General features: G+C 36.1%; 1 protein-coding gene across 5 annotated transcripts in view; it reads left to right on the forward strand.

Annotated features, from left to right (window-relative positions):
* Positions 1-23,115, forward strand: part of ZNF385B (zinc finger protein 385B) — a 362,179-nt gene that overhangs the window by 321,131 nt on the left and 17,933 nt on the right. For all 5 annotated transcript variants that reach the window (XM_045823881.1, XM_045830264.1, XM_045830969.1 and 2 more), the window contains one exon: positions 18,808-18,970. In XM_045823881.1, coding sequence (XP_045679837.1) covers positions 18,808-18,970 — 163 coding nt within the window. The remainder of the gene's footprint in view (positions 1-18,807; positions 18,971-23,115) is intronic.

The raw sequence follows: 23,115 nt of genomic DNA on the forward strand, positions 1-23,115 counted from the left end.
AAAAGAAAAAAACTTGCTCCAAAGCAGCACTTTATATTACAAAAAGTTCTTAGACATACCTTATTTGAAAGGGGTATTCGGATAATTTAGGGCTGATTTTAAATTCATCACTGAAAGGGAAGACTAGGATAAAAGAGTTTTGTAAATGTGAACTTTAGGACTTAAAAAACTCATCAGATCCTGTTTAACTAATGGGGAAATTATACTATACATTTCAGTATTTCTCTGACTTTTCTTAAAATGTGTAGATGTTTCACATGAAATGTTACTCTAACTATTTATATGTGTTTAACAATATTCAAAATTAGAATGATAAGCCTAATATGATATTCTGAAGAACAATAAATATGAATGTCACAAAGACAGTACCTGAATCCATCCCCACACATGAGCAAAACCATTAGGCATCCACAGCACACCATGGCTGCTGCAAGCTCTGGTACATTTCCACTCAGTACAGCTTTGCTGATCAAACATTAACAACACCTTTAAAAAATATGGTGGGTCATCTTTTTTCCTGTGTAAAATTCCATACCTCTTGTAGGGGAAAGTAAAAGATTCCTGAAAGGATTTTCAAGTCATTTTGTTGGTTGTTTTGTCATCTACAAGTTGCCTTGCCACTTAGGGGTTAGGGAAGACTGTTGAAAGTTTGTGAGTTTTCCCTCTTTGCTTGCTATGTACTGCTTTAGTTAAGACTGGTTGTGGAATCCTTACCAATCAGATGAAGTTTCACTCAATTTTTGTGATTTAGGATTCTTTAGCTAAAAATTTATTCAACATATAATCTGATATCAGGTAGAATTTCTAGGCTGAACACTTATAGGTTCCCTAACTGATTAGCTGCTGGTTTAAAGTTTATATTCAGGCTTTATTTGGGACATGTTTGCTTTCCCATAGCTTGTCTACTGTTTGCTTCAGTGAACAGTTGACTATAATTTTCATAACCTTTCCAACAAGGAAAAAAGGTGTTCTGTACACAAGACAGAAGCAAAACAAAACAAAGCAAAAACCCTTCATACAACAAAAGTAGTCTTGTCTATTCCATTGCTTTCAAACAAGTAGCTGATTTCATATAGTACAGAACAACCTGCAAAAGACAGTTTAGGTACTGTCTTAGACACTTCTGTGTCTCAAGCAGTTCTTTGAATGAAATGACAGCATTTACCCTGGAGGCGAAAGAACTTTAGATATGGTGGGTCAGCATAAAGAGCAGTTTTGGGGGAAAACTGGAAGGGCGGTAAGAAACTCAGTGACACATGGCTGGGGACGGGGTTTGAGGGTAGCATATGAGGAAGTATTCTCACCAGTTTTAAAATTTCAAGCTAGAAAGACTTTGTAGGAAAATAGTGTTGCTGGTTAACGTGAGCTCTTCAAGGAGAGCAAAGAAGTAGTGAAGCTGACCAGAGACTGAAGAGTATCCAACTAGCTCCTGCCAAGAAAGGAAGAGTCAAGAAATGTAAGAGAAGTTCCCTACTCTCACAGACCTGATTATCTCCCTAGGGAAATAAAACTAATGCACTTAGGAACACTGCTGAACTATATGATGTTAACTAAAGGGTAATATCAGTTTAGGAAAGGAGACAGCACACAAGCTAGAATAACAATCACAAGTGGAAAGCTAGTCTCGATTCTTTCCTGTGCCTGTTCTTTCCTTCTGCCAGGCCCTAAACTAGACACTCTCCATATACATACGTTATCGCTGTATTTTCAGAGATTTGTGAAAGAGGTGAAACCAGGGGAGAGGCTTAAGAGATGATCAGAATCTGAAGGAGAGAAAATTGAGGAATTATTAAAAACTAGAACTAAAATAGATAGGGCTCCTTTGAGGATGTTGTCTGTGGATAGGCCGCAAGGAGGTCCATGAACCCCCCCAAATTATACAAAAATTTGCCTGTCTGCACATGATCAATTAAGATGATCTCTTATAGGTGACTGAATCTTCTCTCCAAGAGAATATTCCACAGCTCCATTGGCGACATTTCAGGATTTAGTCATTTTTAGTAATGAATATTACATCTTACCTAAATCTTAGAGAGAGAAAGAGGGAGGGAGAGAGGGAGGGAGGGAGGGAGGAAGGGAGGGAGGGAGGGAGGAAGGAAGGAAGGAAGAAAGGAAGGAAGGAAGGAAGGAAGGAAGGAAGGAAGGAAGGAAAAAGGGGAGAGAAAAGAGAAAAACCCTGTACATTTTTGTCACTTTAGTTCTGTCTTCTAGGGTACATGGAGAGCAAATGTTGTATTCACTGCTCAGAAAATAGATCTGATGAACAAGGACTCCCCAGAATACATCATTTTGTTAAGATTCTGCTTTGGGGAGGCAGATAATATGATTTTACTCTTATTAATTTGTGTTTTCTTCAGATGTAAAGTATATTTTACCTCTCACAAATAATAATTGTATTACTGTATCAGTGATATTCCTAACATATCTGTCTACTAAACTAGATCATTTTTAACATCTCTTCCAGAAGACAAAATCACTCTCAGAAAAAGTGTGAAATTACATGAATAATAATAACCAGATAAGAAACTTAGATACTGTTTTAATATTTGAATATATTAATACTTAATATTATAATACAAAAAAGGAAAAGAGTAAAGGCTAAATCCTTTTGATTATGTTAATATATTTGTAAATGAGAAAAAACTTAAACCCACATATTAATCTATTGCAATAATGAATACTATTATAGTAACAAATGAGTGAATTTTAATAAAATCAAAATTATATGTAAGATACAATTTACATATCTATTAAATTATACCACTGATATTTTATTTTCTTCTCTGTTCCTTAGTTTAAAAGCACATAATAACTTACAAAGAAGCATAAATATTCATTTGAAAGATATTAACCAAAGTCAGTGGAATATGTTATACATTAAGTTAAAATTTATATTTACCAATCAAGAATAATATACCTCACAGTTGTCACTGTCACTCTTAACTTTCAAACATAAACAAAAATTCTAAGCAGTCATGTATTTAAAATAAGAGAATTGCTCTGACTGGTGTAGCTCAGTTAGTTGGGCATCGTCCCACAAAGTGAAAGGTCATGGATTCAATTCCCTGTAAGGGCACTTGCCTGGGTTACAGGTTCAGTTCCCCAGTCAGGGCACATACAAGAGGCAACCAATCATTGTTTATCTCTCATATCAATGTTTCTCTTCCTCTCTCTCTCCCTTCCCATCTCTCTAAAAATAAATAAATAAACTCTTTAAAATGAGAGAATTGAAATATCTCAAGTTTTTGACTCTACAGCCACTATACTAACATTGCTTATTGCAAATCCACAGTTGAAATTCTAGAATATGAGTGACACAGAATTTGAAAACTAGAACTGTATCTGAAACTAGCTTAAATGATTCTTAACCACTAGGAACTTATTTTTGAGTGTGTAGCAGAGTCATTGTGGATTGGGAGTTTGATGATATAACTGCAAGTTCTCTGTATTAGTTTTCATGTGGTTAATTAAAAGATAAGTAACAAAAATATGCTAATTCTAAGTTTACCTATGTTATTAAAATTCCACTGCAAGCACAGCAATTGTTTAGAACTTAGACCAAAATTTTTTTTCAACAAGTATTTTATTACAGACCTTAGCATTGCCAGATCATAGTGATAATAAAAAGCAGACTGATATTTAGTCACTTTTATTGTTTTTAACTCACAGAGGCAGACAGTACACCCTCTTATTTCCTGAAGGTGGACTGCCCCACTGTCAGTATACCACTACCACTCGTAAATATTTTTAACAGAATTCTAATTCTGCTGTAAGTGTGTGTTGCATTTAGCATGGGAGATGTGTAGTGCTGACTTATACTCACAATCATAAAATAGTTTCCTTTTTATCTCCGATAACGCCTACTGAGTGTTCTCTGAAATGTAGCTTTCATTATCTCTGAACTGTGAACTTGAAATGATTAGCTGGTTTTTGCTCTGGAAAGATATAACATTCAATATTTTTTGAGAGACACCTATGGAATCCTTTTATGTGATGATTTGTTTATGTCATGAATTTTATCGGCTTTGTCTTATATCATTTGAGAAGAATGAAAAAGTATAGATTCACTAAAGGAGTAGTTAGGTTATTTGGTACAGTTTTGTAATTTAAAATGTTTAAGCCAACAAAATGCTCTATGTGCACTTTTAAACTAAAAATACCAATGATCTCTTTGTAAAATTCAATTATGGATTTACACAGATGGTCATAGAAGGGGGTATTCATTAACATCTGTAAGTGTTGGAGAAATGATAGATGTCTATATTTGTAAACTGCCAGAATAGAATTACAGAATTTGCAGATGTAGATTTAAAAATACAAAGTTTGGATATCTGAAAGACATTCTCTTCAAGCTAGTTTTCTACAGAGCTAGACATTGAATAATTGCCTTTTATATAAATTTCCATTTTCATAAATACAGAAAATTCCTGTTAATTTGGACTATAGTTATTAAAGATTTGTGATAATTCAGGTACAGGCTGAACTGAACTTTTCAAATTCTTTGGTCCAAATTCTTCAAAGAAAATGCAGATGAATGTTGTTGCAAAAGAGATTAAAGCATAGAGACTTAGAATGCCAACAGAACCAATTTCACAGGCTTACTTAACTTTGAAGGCACTCATTAAAATATAGCAATATATAATTTAAATTAATTCTTACATATTTTGATACCTAAGCATCTCTGGTAGCTAACAGTTATTAACTAACAGCATTTCTTCAAAAATGTTCTACTTTTTTAATGTGTTTTTTACCATTTCATTATATCCTTCACCCAAATTAGCCTACATTGTTAAGGTTTTTCTGAAATTATAACCATTTAGTAACATCTAATACTATTTTCTTTTTTAAAGCAAATGATATTTTTGTGACTTGGTTGGAATTTTTCTGAAAATTTTTTGAGTCAAGTGTTTTAACTTAGGCAGTATATAAGATTTATGTTTCAGGCCAACGTTTTGAGTGATGATTAATCCAATGTGGTTATTTATTCATACTGATCAAATTAAGTGAATGATGAACAAATTACTTATTTGGTGTTCTGACCTGGGCAATCTTAACAGACAAGTGAGTGAACCATTGTATTTAAGAATTGTTTTTCCAATTACTGAGCAATTGGTCTGTTATAACTGATCAAGCCTGAAACCCCCCAAACCATTCTAACTTATGACCCCAACTTCAACCCACTGCTTCTAATCATAGGCAGAAAGAAGTCGGGAATCTAGAGCAGCAATTTTCAACCTTTTTCATCTCATGGCACACATAAACTAATTATTAAAAGTCTGTGGTGCACCAAAAATACATACTTTTGCCAATATGACAAAAATATGTATAATTTTGATTCATTCACACCAGATAGTTATTGTTGTGTTGGCTGTTCTTTTTTTTTTTAAATTTGACACTCCAAGGGAAAAGAGGTCATTGCCCCTGACTAAATAATCAGGTATTTCATGTTTTAAAACTCTTATAGCACACCAGTTGAAAATCACTGATCGAGAGGAAGTAGTAGGTACTCAGTTGATTATGGCTACTCTTAATACCAAAATCTCCACTCTACTAACAGAAATCAAAATAGGGTTTCTAACCAGATATATACATCTCTAGTCAGTTCTTACCTCTGGCCACACTGTTCGCTGACTTCAGTCACAGTGGCTTCCTTTATTTCCATCCACCTGCCAAGCTCCTCCTGCCCCTCCCACTTTTGGTCTAGTCCACACTTCTCCTTCAGGCCTCACTTTAAATGTCTCTTCCTTGGAAGAGCTTTTCTAGACTTCAGTAGTCTAAACTAGTCCCGCTCTTGATAATGATTTTATAACACCCAGTGATTTTCCTCTATGAAATATATCACAGTTTGTAAATATATCTTTATGTAACTCTTTGTTTAGTATCCGTTTCCAACACACACATGCACACACAGGCACGTGCGAGTGCTGGCTCCATAAGAACGGGACTGAGGATGCTTTCGCCATTGCTGTCTCTCTGGTGTCTAGCACAGGACACATATATTTCTTGGATAAATTGTCCTAAAGGGGATTTATTTTTTTAATCTTTAATTTACGACAACCCAGAATTGACTGGGAGTTACTGAATCTATTCTCTACAATGAAAACTAATTTTTATATGACCTTAAAGGTCACATCCCCAGCCCTGTTTTCACCACCATATCATTCACTCTAAGGAAATGAAGATCTTGTCTTACCAGAGTGATAAGGGACAGAGTCTCTTCTGTTTTGGATCTTCCCCTGTGGAGGCTGTTTGGACCATGGGCTTGGGGCCTGCTACAGTGGGGCAGTGGTTAAGAGCCTAATCTTTTAGTCCTGGGGTTGAATTCAGGACCTTCCATTTATGGAAGTGTGATATTGCATAATTGCTTAACTTTTCAGAGTCTTTGTAAACTTGGGCTAACGATACTTGCTTTGCATGGTTTTATGAGGATTAAAAGAGATGCTATCTCTTAACACAAAACACTGTGCCTGGTACTTAGCAAATAATTAATAATAACTATTTGTCACTATTTTTATTTTTATTTTTATTTTTGAATTCAGAGTGATTTTTGTAACCTGGCGTTGTATTTGCAGTCTTTCTGGCTGCTGCGCTCTTTCTGTGGGTCTGCATTCCTCAGCTCTTTGAAGTGATGGGTGAGGCGCTGTAATTTTCCTTGGAGCAGTAGCTATAAATAAGCCCCTCATTTCACACAAACATGGCTAATACTACATTTTTTGTGCCACATTATCAAATATTCTTCCAGGACATAAAGACCTCATATTATTTTCCAGTTACTTTATGAGATTGTGTTGAAATTACAGAAAAGTATTTTAGCATTTAAGATACTGCACTGGAGCCCTGACTGGTGTGGTTCAGTGGACTGAGTGCCGACCTACAAACCAAAGGGTCACCAGTTCAATTCCCAGTCTGGGCACATGCCTGGGTTTCAGGCTTAGGTCCCCAGTCAGGGGTGTTCGAGAGGAAATCACACATTGATGTTTCTCTCCCTCTCTCCCTCCCTTCCCCTCTCTCTAAAAAATAAATAAAACATTTTCTAAAACACATATAATTGTACTTCAGTAAGACTATAGTTCCTTTTTGGTAGTTGCGTGTATGCATTTTTAATTACTGTTCCTCTGGAATTTTCACTTTCCTTGACCTCTGTGTTTTATTACTCCCTGGTACATCCAGCTTTTCTGGTGGCCTCTTTTCTTTATCTTGTGCTGACTCCTCTTACCTATTAAATATAGCTGTTCCTCATCTTACCCATTAAATATAGCTGTTTCTCATCTTACCCATTAAATATAGCTGTTTCCCAAGATTCCTTCTTCAAAATAGATTTTATCCCCTTTGTACTTAAGTCCTCAGGAATGCATATGTCCCCAGGGTTTTAGTTATCATCTTATCATGTGGTTCTCAAATGGATGGCTCCAGCTCCAGCCTTCTTCCTCAACTACCAATTTTATTTCCTGTTGTTTGTTGGGCATCTACATTATGTATCTCTTGAGCAGTCTAAATAGATGTCCAAACTGAATTCTCATTTTTATCTGCAAAATTTTCTCATCCCACTATAACTGCATCTTTTTGTTAATTACTTCACCATTTTCTTTGTCATTTAGGCCTGAATCATTTAGAGTAAACTCCAATTATTTTTTCTTCCTCTACCATTACTTTAATTCTATTGTCAAGTGATAAAGAGACTTTCTCCATTCATTAATTCATTTGTTTATCTATGTAATCGGTATTTATCAAACAGGTAGAATGTTTCAGGCAGTGTGCTAAGTGCAAGATACTGAATGAAAAACAAAAATCTTATAGGTACAGCTTTAATGAAGGTTATTGTTTAGGGGGGAGACATGCATTAATCAAATTATTACAAAAATTAATAATTTTTCTAATTGTAAAATGTTCTATGAAAGAAAGAATCCAAAAAGTTAAGATGTCGCCTAGTCTGGGACATCATGGAAAACTTCTTAAGGAAGTGTGTCTGGGCTGGGTTCTGAAGGATGAGTAGGAGTTAACTAGGAAAAGAGAAAAGGAACAGTATTTTAGGCCTGTGTAAAAGGATAGCTCAACACATCTCAGCCACACACTCTCAGTTTCTCAGAGAATAACGGAGAGACTGCTACCAAAGGAAACTAGAGGTAAGCAGGTCCAGGGAAATCAACCATGTAAGTCTTGAATATGATGAGTTTAGATTTTAAACTAAGAACAGTGAAAAGGCATTGAGTATTTTAAGCAGAGGACTGACATGATCAGCTTTTCATTTTGAAAATGTCACTCTGACCCTTTGGGGGAGAACAGCTTACAAGAGAGCAAGAGGGGCCTCTGGTGCTCACTAAAGAAGCTATAGCAGTAGTCCAGGCAAAAACGGATGGCAGTGTGGACCAGGCTGTGGTTGAGATCTAAAGAACTGTCTTGGTTAGAGAGATAAATACACAGGTGGTAGAATCTGCAGGACTTAGGGACTGATGAATCTGGGGGTGTGGGCAGAGTGTAGCAGTGAAGTTGATTCCTGGCTTTGGCTCTTACAGCAGATGTAGAGTGATGCCATCTGCAGAAAAGAATTGATAGAAAAGGACAAGGTAGTTTGGGCAGTAAAGCAGAGGCATGCTACCAAAAGTTTGGTTTTGAACTCACGTTTAAGATGCTTTGAGACATCCAAGTAGATATTCTTAGTCTTGAGCTCCGAAGAGAGATCTGGAGTAGAGAAACCAGGAAATGATTGGTGCAGAGAGGGTTGGGGAAGTTGTGGTGTGGGTGAGACTGGAATAGGGAGTAGACTGGAACGTTTGGAGTGGAAAGACAAGAAGGCCTCAAGCTGAGCCTTGGAATATGTCAACATTCAATGACTGGGCAGGGGAGGGGATAAGCCTGCAAATGGTTCTGACATGAAGGGACATGAGGGACACTAGTCTAAGAAAGAGCCTGGGAAAGAGTGTTTTCCTGAGAAGAAGCGAGTTTCTCCAGCAGGTCCAGGTGTACCTTATTGGTCAAGCAAGATGAGGCATGAAAGACGTTCTCGGTTTTAGGATTTAGAGCATAGGTGTCGTCATGATGTCTGTTTTAGTGGATTGAGGTGGACTGATTAGAGAAGAGAACGTGGAAGTGTCTAAGATTAATTTAACAAGTCAGTCTGTTAAAGGGAGCAGAGTAATAGGGTAGGAGTGAGTGGAGGTTGAGGAATGGTTTATTTTGGGTTGGGAAGAGCTGAGCTTGTTTAAACACTGATGATAAAGACGTGTTGGTGGTGGGGGTTGAATATAAATGTAAAAAAAGAGAAAAGATAACAGACACTTGGGAAGGCAAAAGGAGCAGCATCTTTAGTTGGAGAGATTTATCTTAATATGAGGAATAGCTCCTTTTCTATAAAAACTTTGGCTTTTGGTTTATGATGCCCCTGAAATTTGAGACATGTATATTTAAGAATATCAGTACTCCCTGACTCACTGTGGTCAGAATCTTCTATTTACTCTCCTCTCTTTCTTTTCCTTCTGGTAGGCCTTTGCTGCTATTAGATTGTGCTAGAACCAAAGCCCTGACTGTCTTCTCATTAACTACATAATCAAGTATGCTATTTGTTAACTACCATCCCATTACCTAGTATTTAAGACCTAAATAACCTGGCACTTACCTTTCTAATCTTTTCTTCCTCTCCTACTCTATTCATGTCCACATTCACATTTTCCTAAATATAAATTGTTTTTTCTAGACATTTTTTTCTTATCACAGTCTTCTCCTCATGGGGAGTACATACCTCTTGCCTTTGAAATCCTTTTTTTATTGAAGGCCCATTTCAAAGCCTTTTCTTTTCTCCAGTGTTCATATCATTTTATAAGCCTGCGGCAAGGATCCACATTTTGTTGCCTGATTTCAAGAAATATGCTTAAGAGCACACATAACTACGAAGTATTCATAATTACAAATTAGGGTATAGAAACTAATTAGTAAAAATTTTAATGTCTGCTTTAATTCAATTAAAGTACTAAAAATTTTTGTTCTAATTGTGAAAGAAGAAAATAAGTATTTAAAGTATCTAATGCCTATTTTTGCACCATGGGTGACAGAGCAGCTTTGGAAGCAACACACATATCCACAATGAGGTACTGTTGAAATAAATTATGGTTCATTCATATAATGAAATAAATATACACAGCCATTTAAAAAGTCAAAAAACTTTCTAATTACTCATTTTTAAAAATCTCTAAGATATACTGCTACACAGAAAAAGCCAAATGCAGAACAACATATGTGGTATGTAGGCATTTGTCTAAAAATGAAAGAAAGGAAAAATATAGGCATTTATATATATTTGCTTGATAGGCATGTAAATTACCCCTGGCAGGATACCCAGAAAGTGACAACAACTAGTTGCTGAATCTGAAAGGTAGACCTTTCACTGTGTATACTTTTTAAATTACTTTTAAACAGTGTGATTATACTACCTAGACAATATATATATATATATATAATTTGAACTTAAAAAACACAAAAGTAATGATTAGCAAATGGTTATACAAATAAAATTCTATACAAATCATAAATGATTTAAGACCAAAGATTGTAGATCTCCCAAATATTATAACTACTGGTTAAGAAAATCATTCTTTTGAAGCCTTTCTGATCCTCCGGTGGCTTCAATTCTGAACTTTGTACACTTCAATGCTGGTGATGGTGAAGGCCTGAGTCCTACTTTACCTCGCCCCAACCTCCCCACGGTACACATTAGCTCATTCTCCACACAGTAACCATAGTGATCATTATATAAACAGAAGTCAGACAAGGTTCGTCCTCGGTACAAAACACTGCTGGGATTTTCCACCTACTCACAGTAGAAGTCAAAATCCTAACATTAGACTTTTGCTGTTTTCTGGACCTGAGCTGCTCACCACCCTAGTTAACTCCTTCACTTCATTCAGGTTCCCAAGCAAAGACCCCCTCAAAAGAAAGGCTTTCCTTGATACCAAAAATGGTATACCATCCCATCATAGTCTATACTACTTACCTTTTCTTATTTGTTGTAGCACCACCAAACATATTCATAGTTATCACTGAGTACTTACTATATAAAATATATATAAATTTATATTTTATTGTTTATGTCCCCATACTAGGATGTAAAGTTTACTAGACTTGCATCCAACAACCCATAAGATGATTCCTGGAACATAATAGGTATTCAATAAATATTTGTTGAATGAAAGAATAAATGGACAGGCCCTCAGCATAAAATTCCTGCTTTTTAGATTATTCCTACTCTGTCCCATGTATATTACATTCAATTCAACTCTTATCGAGTGCATGCCATGTGGTAGATCCTTCAGAAGACTCAAAGATGAGTAAGACAGCATTCACACTGACCATATTGTATATTATATGAACAACCATTGACGTGACTATTATTGGTGAGTAGAACTTTTAGATAAATAACATCTCTGGAACGAAACACTGGAAGTCCACTTAGCATTTCACTGATTATGTTGAAATATTTTTGTATTATTGGGTGACTCAAAGTTATAGGCATGTTAATTTTAGTTTTGCCTCAGGTAGACCAAACTCTTATATGTGACATTGATCTGGAATGAAAACTTCTAGTTTAATCTGGCACTTTAGTTAGAAACATGACTCAGGTTGGTTGACTAGTATAAATGTAATTTCTTTAGTTTCTGTTATTTATATTTGTATGTTTTGAAAGGATATTTTAGTAATCTTTACATTTACATAATTCACTTAACTTTGAATTATCAAATATCTGCTGAGTTTTAAAAATTGGTTTAGGGCTTTGGAGTAGCAGTTTTACAAAAATCTGTATTGTAAAAAAAAGTTTTCAAATGAGCAATGATAAATAAATAGCACATTAAAGATATATAAAACTTTACTAAAGCCATTCTTTAACCAATTTTCTAAGCATTGCACTCCCAAAACCACTTTGCCTCCTTAGATTGTATTAAAGATATCACATATCAAATATAAGGAGACAATGGATTGAAAATTCTAATTTTAGATTTATTTTGTATCATTTATGTAAATTTCTATAATATGGAAATGGAAATAAAGATAATACCTTCCAGCCTGACTAAAATGCAGAATATGCAGAAGCCCAGGAGCCTAATTTAACTGACTGTCAGAAGACTCAAATTAGTGAGCTGTAGAGTCACAGCTTTAATGCGTAGCTCTTGCACAGCACACAGTGGTGACCTGTTGCCCCACTGAAAGATAGCAATGCTCTTGATCACATTAGAAATTTAGGACATGACTTTGAAATCACTATAAACTCTTAAATAGTTGGGAATTATTAACTAAAATCTCCCAGTTTAATATAGAATGTGAAAGTAACTTGAGAGTGGTAGATAATATATTTGTTTTTAAACACTTTGGGGAAAATCATAAAATAAGTGATAAAATCAAGTAATTATTAACAAATTTGTAGTGTTTTATAAGGTATTATAAAATAAAAGATGTTACCTATATGCTTCATAAAAATTCTAAGATTTAGATGTTCAAACAGGTTGAGTTCCCAAGTGCATAATTTCTTGAGGAAAATGATATATTTTAATAAATTATAAATGCTCCCATTATTTCATAATCAAGATTACTTTAGTGTAAATGGCACTAGTTTTCCTACTTTGGGCATAATAATAATCCCACTTTGGGCATAATAATTTAGAGAACCTGGCTTATTGAATCCTTCTGTGTGAAGTTCATGATTACTCCCCCTAATGATCTGGGAGAAGGATTAAAGGCATATTTCTCTAGGGTTCATTTACTTCACTTTATCTCGGTTAAACTAGTGTACATACTGGCACTTTACACACACACATTTATCATTAAATTGACACAGACATTGACCTCCGATCCAGGAGACAAAGTAAACATATCTTTCAAAAAATCTAATATACTGTAAAATGAAGAAGTTAGCAGTCTTATTTCTTAGGATAAGCATGGCAGATATTTTTTGCTGAATTCTTAACTAAATTGTGATGATGTAAAGAAATTGCATTGAATAAATTCATTGTCCATTATCTACAATGAAAAAGTCATGTAAGCCCACTTCCATTAAGTTGATAGAAGGAACACTTATTTTCAAAATATAATCTCTATAATTATAGTATTCATGAATAGAATTAAAAATTAATATATTAATAGGGATAAACTTTACACACACACACACACACATATATATATATATATATAACATTGCTTTTTAAAAGTATAAAATTTTTCATTACAGTCTAACTTGAAAATGAGGAGGGAACAGGAGAGAGCACAGAATAGAACAAATAAAAGAATCTGTGGCCCAGATCATAGATGATATAGCCAACTTCAAATAACTCTGTTTTATGCCCTGCTCTTCTCAATCTTAAATGGGAAACATAAGCTATATGTTTGTCCAGGGAAAGAATCTTAGATTGCTGAAATTCTCCTAAAATTAAAACCCCACCTTCATATAATTGAAATATAAAACTCATTGGAAAAATGAGACAAAATTTTGATCCTTTGGAACTCTACAGGAAACTATTTTATTTTAAAAAAGCACTCTTTGAAGAAAAAGTCACTTTTTGGAAAAAAAAAGTCACTTTTTGCTGTGACTTTTAAACTCCATATCATTTGAAACCCAAACTTAAGTGCTTCTCTGATTTCCCATGTAAATTCTGTCATAGTGGTTAGGTCCACTCACAGTTTCCCCACGTTCCCATGTGTGAAGGACTCTCACAGGCGAACCACGCACCAGGAACGTGAGCATCAAGGGTCAAATGAGTCAAATTACCTACATGGAAAATGTATGTAATGTGAATGAATATATGTAAAATTCATGTGTTCAAACAGTGGCATTTTAAATCTGCTCCAACCCAAAAACTCTACTTCTGGGTTGTGATATTTAATAGAATCTAAATTAGGCCCAAAGAGAATTAGTAGTCTAGAGTGCATATCATTTCGTTCCTAGAAGCTACAACTTTTCTCTTTAGTGATATAGAAATATTTGGAGTTGATGAGGGTTTTTTTTTTTACATATACGCTAGAAAGCCAGTAAATATGACACGCCATAGCCAGAACACTGCCTTGCAGGAGCCAGAGCCGCCCCGCACGCTGAATTGTGTGTCTGGGCCCCCACCCCCCAGAGAATTATGCAATGCAGTGACCCTAGATAGGCTGTTGAATGCTCAAGTGTTTCACTTAGCTATAAATAAGAAAGTGTATCTTTTTAAGCTAAAAACCTCATAATGGTTATGACTTTGTTTTCAACAGATCCCAGTAGATGACAATTGAGGGAAGTGAGTATCAAAGCCAGTACTTCTTCGTGGCTGTGATTGTAGGCCTAATAATTGGGAACATCAGCAGAAAGACCTACTGGCAGGCTTTGGATGAAGTGCACCTTTTCCTGAGTGTGCCTCATGTTGTACCTTTGGCTCTGACAGTGTGTGGTCTTGTCAGTTCAACAAATACAGGCAAGGAACACTTGGATAGTTAAAAACAGTCTGATGTTAAAACAAAGATTTGAGTAATTAGCGATTACTCAGTAATCTCTAGTTTGTTTCTTAATAGGTTTAACTGCAGTATTCTAAATACCATGCTTTCATCTCAAACAATTATGAAAGCTTCAATATAAATAATTTAATTGTGCTTTTAAGATAGGATTATAGTTTCGAGCACAGGATAAAATCTGTCATGTAAAATCAACATCTTCACAACCATCTATGCAAGATGCCTACAAATAGAACTTCTCCTTAATTTTAGAACTCTTATGTTTTTTGTTTTATAGGAGATAATTTTTGAGGTAGTGCTACATGATAAAAAGAACTCTACTCTTTCTGTGTTCTAGTGGCTCTGAAAAGCAGACATGCCTGGGGAATATCGCAGAGTTCACAGGACTTCACAGCCCTAGCACATTCTTTTCACTTAGCCTGAAACACCTCCCCCTTCACAAGGCCACTTCAGAGCTCTGTCCCTGGAGCAGGGTCCAGCTCTCATGTCCCCTTCTCATGAAGCTTTCATGATCCCCAACAATCTGAAGAGATTTTTCTCTCTTCTGATGCCCATAAGCCTTTGTAGCCTTTTATCTCCCATTTTACAATTCCGCTCTCTGCTTTGGGTTATAGTTATTAGCATGTATGTCTTTCTTCTAACTACCATTCTTACAAGTAGGGGGTCTTTGCTTTTAATCTTTCATAATTTCTATCTATCACATGGCAGGTGCTAAATAATTCTTTGTGGAATAAATAATCAGATTGTCCCCTTGTTAGTTTAGTCTGTTTTTATGCTAGGTCATTTGACATCTGTTTTATTTGGCATTTTAGTGTATAGAGTTTTTCTAAAAATTACCTGACCTCTGCTATTTTCCACATAACACTGTTTTAACACATCAAAATCTGTCTCAGGAAAAACGATGCCAATAGTTTTAATGATGAACGTTTTTAAATAAAGGGAAAAGTTCTAGTTACTTTTTGAAATGCAAGAAAGAAAGAAAGAGAGAGAAACAGGTTTAATTGGTAAAAAAAAAATAGTTGAGGACTTTTTCCAGTGGCACTGACCTTCCCCAGACACTGTGAGTTTCTCTATAAAGTAAACACATTTTTAACATCATGTTCCAAAATCCTAGTCACTTCTCTGAAGCACAAATTTGAAATAATAAGGCAAAAACTAGAAAAGGGAACACAGTGAATTTTAGAATTTCTCATTACTACATTTTTATTTTTAAAGCAATATTTTATCTTATTATTTATCTTTTTTGTTTGGATCAGTTAAGTCCCGAGTGATGTAGAAGACTTGGGAAAGTGAACCACCTTAGCAACAAAGATGGAGAGGAATGGAAGAAAGAGTTCCAGGATTTAATTTCTTGTCAGTACTAGTCCTCTACCAGGGGGTGGTCAGGGGACTGCCGCAGCAATCTCTGAGAGGAGAACCCAGAGACCAACGGATTCTTGTGTGGAGGTCAGAATGGTGGTTTAGGCAACTCTCCAATCTGGCAATTCTTGGCAAGCAGTTATTTTCGATCACTCTAGTTGGGGGCACAACAGCACTTTTGGCGGGGAAGCAGAAAGCAAGCCATTAGTGCTAGACAAATATGTGTCTGCTGATCAGTTGTTGAGGTGTAAAGTAAGTTAATTTGGTCAACCAAGTCTCTTAGAAGTGACACGAGAGCCATTGTTGATGTGCTTGATTATGTTGCCTCCTTCATGGGTTTTCTGGCTCTTGTCCTTGTTCCTTTCACTTCCCGGTTAGGGAGATTCCTAGATAATGAAGTCAGGTTAATCATGTTACTATTTAACGGTGTCTTGGTTTTACTTGAAGATTTGCCAAGGATTTAGAAGCTGTTGACACTGCATCAGATACAGTAGTGAGGATAGCAAAGTGCTGCTACCAAGAATATCACAGGGGAATTGGAAGGAAGCCGAATGTGAGTGAAAGGCACCTGCCCCCATCTCTGTTCCACAGTCTTCCCCAGACAGCGGCCCCTCAGAGCTAAGAACCCTTGTTACATGTGTCTCCCTGCCCCAGAACTCGAAGGAAAGTGGATCGTGGCGACGGGCAGTTCTTTCCATCTTGGCATCCAGTGCAGTGTCACTTATCCCGAGTGCTAATTGATGCTGTTAACTTTCTGCATTGATGCCAGGAAATAGTAATGAGGAAATGACACTCTGCTTATCTTGTGCTAGGAGGTTTTATTTTGAGAACCACATGTTTCTTTAGCCGAAGGGCACAAAAGTAACATCTGACTATTTGGTGTACTTGGGAAGAGGAGGAGGTCTCCTGACTGCGGAGGTGTCCTAATACTTTATAGAAATTGTTATATACATGAAAAGCAGGACTCAGCTACTCACTGGAAGGATCAGGCTGAATGTATTATGCTAGTTTATTTCCCCACAAATTAAATAGATATTCCCTACTTATAGAAACTTCTGTTAAAATACAATCTTCATTGAGTCATTAAAAGTGTGCTTTTTTGTGTGAAATTTTTCACTTCTAATAAAACTATATGGTTTCATTAGTGTGAGTATGTATACATATAGTATGTGGGCATATAGTTAAATAGGCATAACACAGCCAAACATTTCAAACTGGAAAATGGCTTCTCTGCCTACCTGTGTGACTTGTGATAAGTTATTTAACATTTCTGTGCCCAGTTTTTATTTGTAAAGTGCTGACTGATAACCCTGCCTTACAGGCTATTACAAAGATTCCATGAGCTAATACATATAATGCATTTAGAACTATGCTTGGCAAAGATTTAATAAGATTACTCATCATTATTATTTTAACTTCACATTATCAATTTTTAAATTTTTAGTTGTATATTTTCTTAATTTGTATCAACCTAGCTAATTAGCTAGATTTAATCATTCTTCAAAGGTAATAAATAAGACTTAAAATAATGTCACACTTTTCTTCTCCATTGAGACTTTTTCCCCACTCAGCGAGTACATAATGAAAAGTCCCTGAGCAAACCAACTAAGAGCAATAAGTTAGTGATGATCTAAACCAATACTTATGAAAAGACATTCAGGAAGTTAGGGACTGTGCACGGTCATACAAGTTCATTGACCTTGCGGGACCAGGGCTATATGCTAGAAAAATCACTTACATATCTTTTGTTGAAACATAAAATTATAACCTGGCTCATTCTGTGTATTGTCACTTCTACCTACCTACCTACCTACCTACCTACCTACCTACCTACTTAAACACATACACACACGCACACACACACCATCCATATTCTGCTTGCCGAGGAAATGGATAAAAACAGTAGTATGATCATCTTCACATACAGACAGTTTTATAAGGAAAACTGATATAAAACAATTATTCAGAAATCTTCTAATAAAAACTCATATAATAGTTTTATCATCCATTTCCCTTTTATAAGTAACCTAATATGCCCAATAAGGTATGTTTAGTGTTTTGTCATTAAATGGATGTTTATATTTTCAGGGTTTATTAAAAATGAAATCAAAGTGAATATATGTATTATTTTATTAATATGTGCATTAGTACTCAATGCCAAAAAAATAAAATCCTTGTTCTTTAGTCAGAGGGGAATTTTCCACATCAATAAATTGACTAAATGTTTTCTTGTTTTTCTGTAATTTGATTTTGTCTTTTAAAGGTTTTGAGGAGTCACTTGTCTTGATCTCTTTTCTTCCTTTTGATCTAGTATGGAAGTCACAGTTCTACCCATGCTTCTTGTATAAATGAATGTAGCAATAACTGCTGTGACTTCAGAATCACATCTGAGATCAGAAACAAAGATTGTCCCTACCCTCTTTGTAGCTTATATCATCTATTGTTAGAACTGGAATCATCGAAATGTTGCATGAAACTCATGTAGATGACTCCAAAGCATAGTGCCATCTTCACTCACTAGCAAGTTGCTTTGTTACATCACTTGCTTTCAGAGCAGAGACCAGAAGAAAGTAGATTCAGGACAGACAGGTTTTTAGTTAGCCAAGGGAGAAAACAAAACACAATGGTGGTGGAAGGACTTGCCTGGGTAGGACCCCCAAAGCAGCTTGCTGCCAGCCAAATGTAACCTCAGCAGACAATGGTAGAAGGCATGGATGACAAAGCTTACTGTCATCACAGTTTTTCCCTGGCCGTGTTGTCCTCTGGTTTTCAAAGACACGGGTCCCCTGTGTTACAGAGAATGTTTCAGTATGCAAAAGCCTCTTAGATACTGCTCTACCACTTCATTATATGCCAAAACGTAGTTAAGTGCTGAGTGGTAAATGTTTGTGTTGCCTATGATTGAATGTATTTTTTCCTGCATGATCATCCATTGTGGTGTTTGTAAGTAGCAAAAAAATGAGCCTGATTTGTTCTCCTTTGTAGAGCCAGGCCGAGGCCCACTACAAAGGAAGTAAACATGCCAAGAAGGTCAAAGCACTAGAGGCAACGAAAAACAAACCCAAAATGGTTTCTTCCAAGGACAGCGCAAAGGCTAATACCAGCTGCTCCATCACTCCAATCACAGGCAACAGCTCTGACAAATCAGGTCAATGGCACTTTTTGTTCTTTACATCTCTTGTGTTCCTCTGGTCCCCTGCCCCAGCCCCATTCTCCTCCACTCAGCTGTTGCATGTTTTCTCCATGATTTGTTTTTATAATATTAACATGTTTCCTTCGCAGGATGTTGTGTGTTTGCATGGAATCTAAACATGTGATATGTTACCATTCCATGTTGTGGAATATATACATTTAAGTATATATGTGTATGTAAATATATATATATATGTATATATAGCCTACTCCGTCACAGTGTGTTTAGACAAAAATCAACAAATGGATCTAAGATACTGACTTTATTATTCCTTTGTATTCATTTTATGTTTGGTTTTTACTGTAGGCTTTTTCAGTGAAGGAATTCTTCAATTTATCTACTAATAGATGTTTTTATATTCTTTTTACCACAGTGAAGGGGAATGGGGGGATAAAACAGTGAAGTTTTATGAGGTAGTGACATTATTAAATGAATTGGAAAATGGGTTCAATAATAAAAGATTTTGATTTTTGAAGGTCTTTATAGAGTTCCTCTCAGAATTACAAACGAACTTGAGGATTTTAAGGGAACTACCCACAAAGTAATGAATTAACAGGAGAACTTTATGTAATTGGAAGTGGGCTACTAGTGGGAGTACCTTTTCTGAAGAGTCCATATTTCATAGCCCCAGTGATTCATCAGTTTTTCTGAGTCAACTCAAGATGATTCAGAGAGAAGAGAAAAAATTCATTTTTCTAGCATGTATACCATAAAATTGGTTGTTTAATAGGCTGTCACACACTCGCATCTGCCCCTCAGGGCCCAAAGTGGCTGAGTCATCTTGTTTCAGTGACTAGTTGAGGACCACATCCATTAGAGGGGACTAAGAGAATGCATCCCTCTCTGTGTTCGACTGTCATGTTAGGGGCCTCTCTGTTGTTGAAAACACACATGCAAATATTTCTCTTTGGATTCTCTTCTGCTCGTCGAGTCACTGTAAATTTTGAGGAAATGACCACAGAATACTTTCCTGTGGCTGCCCAGGGCCTTTGGAGAAGAAAAAATCCATTACTGTAAGAGGAAGCTTCAGAAAGCCTCCTCAGACAAGGAGACTGTGTGGGAAGGGACCACTATCAATTAGGTCCCATAAATGCCAGTTCCAGAAGCTCTGCAGCCTAGAACGAGTCAGCAAACCCACATTTGGTAACAAAGATTATTTGTTCTTTATGTTGTAGAATCACTAAATATGTTATCTAATACATAGATAATAGATACTGCACTATTATATCATGCTTCTCCCTTTTTAAAGAAGAAAGCCTTTCATGTATATTATTTAATTAATTTTTAACCCTGACCTGTCAGATGGTAGGGTCAAATATTGTCTCCAGTTTACAAAATGGCCAACTCAGTGAAGGTCCCCATTGTGACGGTGATTTGCTGTAGGTTACCCACTATTTGGAAGAACAGAAGCTATCATCTCCTGACTTCCTGTCCGGTTTTATTTTTTACAGTTTTTTGCTGCCTCCATGACACAATACTCTGTCAAATATTCTATTATCTGAATTACATACTTCATTAGAAAGAAAATATGTTTTGTTAAAGGCAGTTAAGTAAGAATAGCTGTCCTGTTCACTTTTTAGAAGTTAGAGTAGAATTAAATGTAAAATCCAAAGAAATGTCTTTCAGGTCTCCTAGGATCTATCCCAACTTTTAATGATGCACTAATGGGAGTTCAAAACATGGTAGGAGGGAGAAGAAATGTGCTTTGGGAGAATTGGGGTCAAAACACAGCAAGCATTAAGCATCTTTAGAAAGATAGTGAGAACATATGGGCCAGGCACTTGACCCAAATTTCTCCCTGGAGTTCAGGTGTCATCATGCCTTATGACAGCATGCCTCCCTGTGATAATATACCCCGTACAACAAATGGAATGGGTTTTGTTTTGGGGGAAGGGGGGATTTGGTGACAGCATTTAACCTCTCATAATAGGTTCAAAAAAAAAAAAACCCAGATCCTTTGAAAAACCTTATTTCTTGAAAATAACAAAATATTGTGATAATCAAACTAATGATGAAATATTGTCATAGTCAATCTAATGGTCCATATGTCTAGTCTTTAGCAATAGATGTTTTTAAAAATAATTAAATATCAAGATGGGGAAAAATACATTTGTAGTTTTTCAAAATATATAAAGCTATTTAGACCTAAACAGACTAAATCAGTTGCTGTCTAAACACACGAAAGCTGATGGAATGATTTTAAATGCTACAGATATTTTTATAAATTCAATTAAGGGGAAAGATGATGGAACCAGCGTGTTCTGCTTGAACCATATCAACAGGAACACCTTAAATTTGATCTGTTTATACAACCCAGTCACATATGTGTTTTCGTCCTCTCAACACTCTAACTAGTAGGGCTGAAATTAGTGTTGATCTTTCATTAATTCATACAACAAACCTTATACCCATTTAATCACTCAACAAATGTAAATCTCTGTAATAAGTAGTATAGGAGGTCTGTCCAGAAGGTATCCAGTGATATACTATGAAAAAGAGACATTTATTGAAGAAAACACAAGATACGAGAAACATTGTACACAAGACAATGATGCCTCAGTCCCCTTCAAAGTAGGCACCTTGGAACCTCACATAGTTCTAATCGCCCTCAGCTGCCCCATAGTATTTTCCTGAATCTCACTGATGGTCTCAAATCTCTTTTCTTTCAAAGGTGATTTTAGTTTTCAGAAAAGGCAGAAGTCACAGGTCACTAAATCTGGGCTGTAGGGTCTTGGTCACCTGGGTGATTTGATGTTTCACAAAAAAACTCTGCAAGAGATGTGATGCTTGAGTGGTTTTATTGTCATGATGAAGCTGCCAATCACCAGTTGTCCATAGCTGCAGTCTTATGAATTATCTGAATAGTCCATAGAGGAATGTTCAAGCTTAAATCAAAATATGATGCAGATTCGTTGCTCTACTTACTCAGTCATTTTGAATGTGACAGCCCCACAGTACACAAGTTCACTCAATGGTGTCTACTGCCTCCACTGACTAGTACAGTAAAGTCATCATTGTTCATGAATGTGCATACCAGTCCACTCTCCTTGGCTGCCAGGTTACATCGATGTTGTGCAAACCATTCTCATTATATTAATAATGGTTGGGCTTTTTCTGGACAGACCTCATAGTATATTGGTATATTTACCAGATACTGGGGTACAATGGGGAACAGAAAGATATTTTATTGCCCTCAAAGAACTTCCAACCAAGCATGTTTTTTTAATTGTGTTGGATATTTGAACTACAAAGAAAAATAATGGTTATCACCTTCAAGCTGCTCCTAAAACTATGATAACAATGAGGAACCTGGGATCTGGGAAGGGTTAAATGGCCTGTGTGAGGTTCACAGTTCATATCCCAGTAGAGTCAGGGCAGGAACCCAGGGCTTCCTGTTATGTATATCCCATTATTCCCATTATTTCCAAACTTCTCTGACTTGGGGGCAGAAATACAAGTATCCCAATGGGCAAAGTCAGACCACTAAACCCCTTTTCAAAGAATTAGTGAGTAAGACCATATATTACTTTTAAATTGCTTGGTGACTCTTGATATTTTTTAGTAGGAGCTATAGCAATGAAAGGCCCATTAAGGCTTCATTTTATTGATAATCTTTAGTGCCTACACAGTATATATGTTGTCTGTAGCATTTAGCCTAATAGAGCAAAGCTTTAGACATTACAGATCTTTTCAAGGGCAAGTTTGAATGAAAACACTCATTTCAGGTAAATGATAAATGTTCTCAAAGCTCCAGCTTGACAACTGTAGGCTTCCTGTGTCTAAGCCAAATGCACTAACTGAGATAGAGGTCAACCACAGTGGGAAGGTCATCGAGCCACGAACTGCCTCCTGAAGGGCCCAGTTGAGTTGTCCTGAGCACTGTCCAAATTTTCAGTAGCATTTTGCATTATTTCATCTCAAATATCCCCACAGGGGACATAGAGATTGTTTTATTTATCCCATACCTGTGACCACACCGTGAACACTGTGAGATGACAGTGTCGAAAAAGACGTAAGAAGGAAGGAAAGAAAAAAGGATTCGCCCCAGCAGCTCATTTTGGTTTTCAGTAGGCTGTCCTTTCACACAGCGGTGATCTCTT

Source organism: Phyllostomus hastatus, unplaced genomic scaffold (assembly GCF_019186645.2).
Source record: "Phyllostomus hastatus isolate PE091 unplaced genomic scaffold, TTU_PhHast_1.1 phas_contig_1, whole genome shotgun sequence".
NCBI classification, from domain to species: Eukaryota; Metazoa; Chordata; class Mammalia; order Chiroptera; family Phyllostomidae; genus Phyllostomus; species Phyllostomus hastatus.